The sequence below is a fragment of the Monodelphis domestica genome, chromosome 7, assembly GCF_027887165.1.
Source record: "Monodelphis domestica isolate mMonDom1 chromosome 7, mMonDom1.pri, whole genome shotgun sequence".
Classification (NCBI taxonomy): domain Eukaryota; kingdom Metazoa; phylum Chordata; class Mammalia; order Didelphimorphia; family Didelphidae; genus Monodelphis; species Monodelphis domestica.
Genome location: NC_077233.1, coordinates 277,638,363 through 277,644,362, shown reverse-complemented (window position 1 = coordinate 277,644,362; position 6,000 = coordinate 277,638,363). Strand labels below are relative to the sequence as shown.

Here is a 6,000-nt window from a genome sequence, read left to right as displayed (position 1 = left end):
TCAGTATGTATTCATATACCTTGAATTTACTTATCTATGAACATGTTGAATGCTTCAGTAAAATGTAAATCCTTGAAGGTGAATTGTCTCATTTTTGTCAGCACAGAAAGTGAACAAAGTGGTTGCTTAATAGATGCTTGTTGAGGGGATGTTGTTGAGGGTGGCTCAGTGGATTGAGAGCCATAGATGGGGGGTCCTGGATTCAAATCTGGCCTCAGACACTTCCTAGCTGTGTGACCCTGGGCAAGTCACTTAACCTCCATTGCCTAGCCTTTGCAGCTCTTCTGCCTTGGAACCATACCCAGTATTGATTCCAAGATGGAAGGTAAGGGCCAAAACAAAAAAAAAATAATTAAATAAATAAATGCTTATTGATTACCTTGTAGAAAGTATCAAATTGTTAATTTAGTCCATTTTATAAGGGAACCTGATTCTCTCCTCTCCAGGATAAAGAACACAGATGTTCTTTGATTTGTGGACGAAAACTCAACTGTGGCCTTCATAGGTGTGAGGAGCCTTGTCACCGGGGAAACTGTCAGACGTGCTGGCAAACAAGTGAGTGCTACTCTGACAATTCCAACAGATCACCTTAATCAGTGCTTTACTAGGACAGAAGCCATTGGAATTTTGGTTTTTGACTTACATGTTTGTTTAGATCATTTTGCATTACTTTGAACCTTGCTGCTTTCTCTAATATTTCAGCATTTTAACTGTTCAGATTTTTCCCATTATCTCCTGGAATCATTGGGTTCAATTTGCACCTTCCTATTTTTCAGTAAGTCCCCTACTTGAGTAAGATTTTTACCTTTTATTCTAGGCTAATGATTCTCATTCTTTCTCGCTTTCTTTTTTTTTAAACCCTTACCTTCTCTCTTAGAATTTATACAAGTATCAGTTCTTTTTTTTTCACTTGACACAAGAATTTAATTTTTTCCCAGTTTCACTATACAATAATTCATTGTAATATCTACTATCCATTAAAATATATTTTGAAATATAATTATAAACAGGTACTATTATTTAAATTTAATTTGAAATTTAAAAAATCATTCTATGACCTTTACCATGCACAAATACATAGTCATTTGGCATCTACAAGTATCAGTTCTAAGGTAGAAGAGCAGTAAGGGCTAGGCAGTTGGGGATAAGTGACTTGCCACACAGCTAGGAAGTGTCTGAGACCAGACTGGAACCCAGGATCTCTAGGCCTGGCTCTATATCCACTGAGCCACCCAGCAGCTCCCTCTGATGATTTTCGGTCTTTTACTTATTTTCGGGGGCTCTTTATCTCTTATGAGCCACTGAATTATTCTCCCTATAGGTTTTTATACTTGCCTATATCTTTTTTAAAAAATTTAATTAGTCAATCTAGTCTGGCCCTCAATCCACTGAGCTCTCCAGCTGCTCTCTTCATTATTCTCTTGAGCTCCACTCTGCCTTGGGTACCTTCCCTTCCCTTCCCTCCAGCTTTCATATTCCTTTTATATGTTGTTTTCCACCATTAAAATATGAACTCTTCAAGGACAGGACCGGAACTGTCATTCTTTCTATTACTAACTGTATCCCCAGGATATAGCATGGCACCTGGTACATAGTAAATGTTTCTTGACTTGACTCAGCTTGGTTCCGGCCTGCCTTTCTATATCATTTCTCTACCTAGAATGCCATTTACCAGAGAATACCTGGTAATCCCAAACTTTGAAACCGAAATACATAATATATTTCTTTCCTGGAATACCCAAATTTTCTCTGTTCACAGAGTCCTTTGTGTCTTGGTAATTTTTTATGGTACCCTTAAGCTGAAGTATCTAACAGTTCCATCCCCAACAACTTAACGTTCTTCAGTTGTTTCAATTGTCTGACTCTTTGTGACCCCATTTGTGGTTTTCTTGGCAAAAATCCTGGGGTAGTTTGCCATTTTCTTCTCCAGTTTATTTTTCAGTTGAGGAAACTGAGGCTAACAGGGTTAAATGACTTGCCCAGAGTCACATTGGTAAATATCTGAGGCCAGATTTGAACTCGGGGAGATGAGTCTTATTGACTTCAGGCCCAGCATTGTATCCATTATATATTGACTTAGTTGTCCACAATTTCATACATGTAAATTGGAAAAATGAAATAAAATATTTTAATTTCATTCTTAATCACAGTTACTTACTCATAAGATATACATACCTGTTGGGCAATGCAGTTTCTTAAGCCCCGGAGTCAGATTGTGCACCACCACCTTCATTTCCTATTCCATGTTGATTTTTGGCAGGCCTTGCTTTTTAGCACAGGAACTAAAAAAGCCAGTTTGGCAAAGCTATAAAGAGAGAACTTCAACCAGACTTCCTCTCACATTCAAGGGCATCCTCAGAAGGAATACAGTGCCATCTCATGTTAACTCTTAACTGCTTGAAGAGGGTCGTTCTCAAGGTGTTGAGTGTCTGTGTTTCTTCCCAAAATTTAAGTTGTTCCTAAGAAGCTTCACCATATAATCAGGAAGCGATGACCTTGTTCTCCCATTACCACTGTCGAAGTTGTGGAGGTTTGGGAACAGAAAGGGCCTTGAAGATCATCTATTCCAGCACCATTGTGTGTCAGAGGAGAACATTTCCACCTATAGTGGGGAAGTGGATTGATCAAAGTCATATATAGAGTCTGGCAGTGTTCCGTACAAAGATCTCGGCCACCTCACATCAAAGCTCGAGTTCTTTCTGCTGTGTATGCCATGTTTCCTCTTCATAGACGATTTCCCAGCTTGAAGTATTCCCAGCGTTCTTATTTATTTCCATAGCATTTTATTTCTACTTCTCATGATACCTTTTGTTGTGTGTTTGTATATGATCTTATTTATCATTTCAGGTAGATAATATGTTGGTCACTGTGGGTTACAATAGCATCAGAGGGCTTTAAGGAGATGGAGGGATTTTAAAGTTCTCCTGATATATCTTTTCTGTCCTGCATATGCTTCAAACTTAAATTTTCCCAAATTGTATTATGAGGAATTTGGGGATATTCATGTATTGTTTAAATTTTTTGCCATTTTAAAAAATGTCAAATTTAGAGTTTCTGAATATTATTATTAATATATTAAATTGTGATAAATCATATTACCCTTTTATTTGTAAAGTTCCATGGGTTGGGATGAAACATGAAGAGGTGGTGTTTATTTATTTAAAAAACTCTTTATCTTCTGTCTTAGAATCAATACAAATATTGGCTCAAAAGCCGAAGAGTGGTAAGGGGTAGGCAACTGGGGTTAAGTGACTTGCCCAGGGTTACACAGCTAGGAAGTTTTCGAGGCCAGATTTGAATGCATGACCTTTGGTCTCTAGGCCTGACTTATCAATCCAATGAACCATCTAGTTGCCCTGGAAGTGATGTTTATTAAACATCTTTTTTAGTATTGTGTACCAGAATAACTTTGGCATGGCTCCTTACTTCTGTAGCTCTAGTTGGTTCCCCTGCTGAGGCTATGAATTAGAGAACTGGCGCTCCCTAAGATGAGACGCCTCAATTCAACTATAACTACAAAAGAAGGAAAGCTTCGAGTACTGGTAGGGGCAAGTAACAGCTATACAATTTGGCAGTGATGCTTCTTAAAGCATGTTTACATTTTGATCTAGCATATTCTCATTTAAAATATAGTTTGTTTCTCATTTCTGCTTTAGGAAAATGTTTTCTGTATTTCAAAGTTTAAATTTTTGCAGTAGTCCAACCTCAAATGTGTAATTTGTTTATTTGTTAACTACTTCTTGTCAAAGAAAAACTGTTAATTTTCTGTTTTGGGTATAAGTCTGCCAAGAACAATTTTTTTATTTAACATTCTAGATCCGTGCATTTCTAGCTTAAAGAGTGAAATGTCCAAACTGGCATAGTGCCATTGATACCCTAGTGTATAGATGCCCTTGAACATTTCTCAATCCCAAGATAATTTAACATAATATTTATAGACGTCTTGGACGAGGTAAAAGTCACAATAAATTAGAATACAGATTTAAGGTCAACATTCTAAAATAATATTCACTTAATCTTCTAAAATTACTCTTTAATTACTAAACTCCTTCCTTGACCAGTCTCCTCAGAGATTAATAAGACTTCCTCCCTATGATCAAAACTCTTAATTCTTTCTGAATTTGGAGAAGATGGCACTGCCCTTAGGTAGTAATGATCTTACTAGACAAATAAGTGCTTTTTGTATTACCAGCTATAATCCATTTCCCCAGAGACTTAGGGTTTTTTTTATTCTTGTGGGTCTGTGTACTTTCCTAAAGGAAAAGAGCTGGAGAAATATTTATTTATTAATGTTTTTTAGTTGGACTAAGAAAGTTCAATATGCTTCCATGTTCTGATTTGATCTAATTACTCTATCCATTTTTGTGGAGGCATCTAATTATGCAATCTTTGTTTTTTTCCATTCGAATTAATTTATTTAGTCAATTTAGAACATTATTCCTTGGTTACAAGAATTATATTATTTCCCTCCCTCCCCTCCACCCATCCTTCCCACAGCCAATGCACAATTTCATTAGGTATTACTTGTTTCCTTGATCACAACCTATTTCGATGTTGTTGGTGTTTGCATTAGGATGATCATTTAGAGTCTTCATCCCCAACCATATCCCCTCGACCCATGTGATCAAGCAGTTGTTTTTCTTCTGTTTTTCTACTCCCACATTTTTTCCTCTGAATGTGGATAGTGTTCTTTCTCATAGATCCCTCTGGGTTGTTCAGGATCACTGCATTGCCACTAATGGAGAAGTCCATTACATTCAATTGTACCACAGTGTATCAGTCTCTGTGTACAATGTTTTCCTGGTTCTGCTCCTTTCACTCTGCATCACTTCCTGGAGGTCGTTCCAGTCTCCATGGAATTCCTCCACTTAATTATTCCATTGAGCACAATAGTATTCCATCACCAACAGATACCACAATGTGTCTAGCCATTCCCCAAATGAAGGGCATCCCCTCATTTTTCCAATTTTTTGCCACCACAAAGAGCGCAGCTATGAATATTCTTGTACAAGTCTTTTTCCTTATTATCTCTTTGGGGTACAAACCCAGCAGTGCTATGGCTGGATCAAAGGGCAGACAGTCTTTTGTCGCCCTTTGGGCATAGTTCCAAATTGCCCTCCAGAATGGTTGGATCAATTCACAACTCCACCAGCAGTGCATTAATGGCCAACTTTGCCACACTCCCTTCAACATTCATTACTTTCCTTTGCTGTCATGTTGGCCAATCTGCTAGGTGTGAGGTGATACCTCAAAGTTGTTTTGATTTGCATCTCTCTGATTATAAGAGATTTAGAACACTTTTTCATGTGCTTATTAATGAACTCACCCATAAAATGCAAGCGAATAGCAGAGTGGATTAGAATCCAAAACCCTACCATATGCTGTCTACAAGAAACACACATGAGGAAGGTAGATACACATAGGGTGAAAGTAAGAGGGTGGAGCCAAATCTATGGGGCATCAACTGATAAAAAGAAGGCAGGAGTCCCAATCGTGATATCTGACAAAGCCAAATTAAAACTAAATATAGTTAAAAGAGATAGGGAAGGTAATTACATTCTGATAGAAGGCAGTATACTGTCTTCATGAAGTAAACTGGGCACATGTTTATCTTTGCCAGATACCCTGAAAAGAATAGTTAGTTATCTGCATGATAAAGTTTATGATGGAACACATTTTAAATGCAGTGCATTCTAAAACCCTTTTTAAGAAGATTACCACAAACTACATCAATTGCATTACCATAATAGCTGTTTTGTTTTTCTGCTTCCTCAGGTTTTGATGAATTAACATGTTTTTGTGGAGAATCAGTGATTTTCCCTCCAGTTCCTTGTGGTACTAAACCCCCAGAGTGTAAAAACACATGTACAAGGCTCCATGAATGTGATCATCCAGGTGAGTTCCTATGGGCTTATTTTTATTTGAATTTTATGAACTATAATGAATCACATTTTCCCCTTATTACCTGTATGTATTTATTGCACTCTTTAATATTAATAG

General features: G+C 37.3%; 1 protein-coding gene across 2 annotated transcripts in view; it reads left to right on the top strand.

Annotated features, from left to right (window-relative positions):
• NFX1 (nuclear transcription factor, X-box binding 1) overlaps window positions 1-6,000 on the top strand; it is an 87,386-nt gene that overhangs the window by 43,594 nt on the left and 37,792 nt on the right. For both annotated transcript variants that reach the window (XM_007497896.2, XM_007497898.2), the window contains exons 13-14: window positions 447-555; window positions 5,776-5,895. In XM_007497896.2, coding sequence (XP_007497958.1) covers window positions 447-555; window positions 5,776-5,895 — 229 coding nt within the window. The remainder of the gene's footprint in view (window positions 1-446; window positions 556-5,775; window positions 5,896-6,000) is intronic.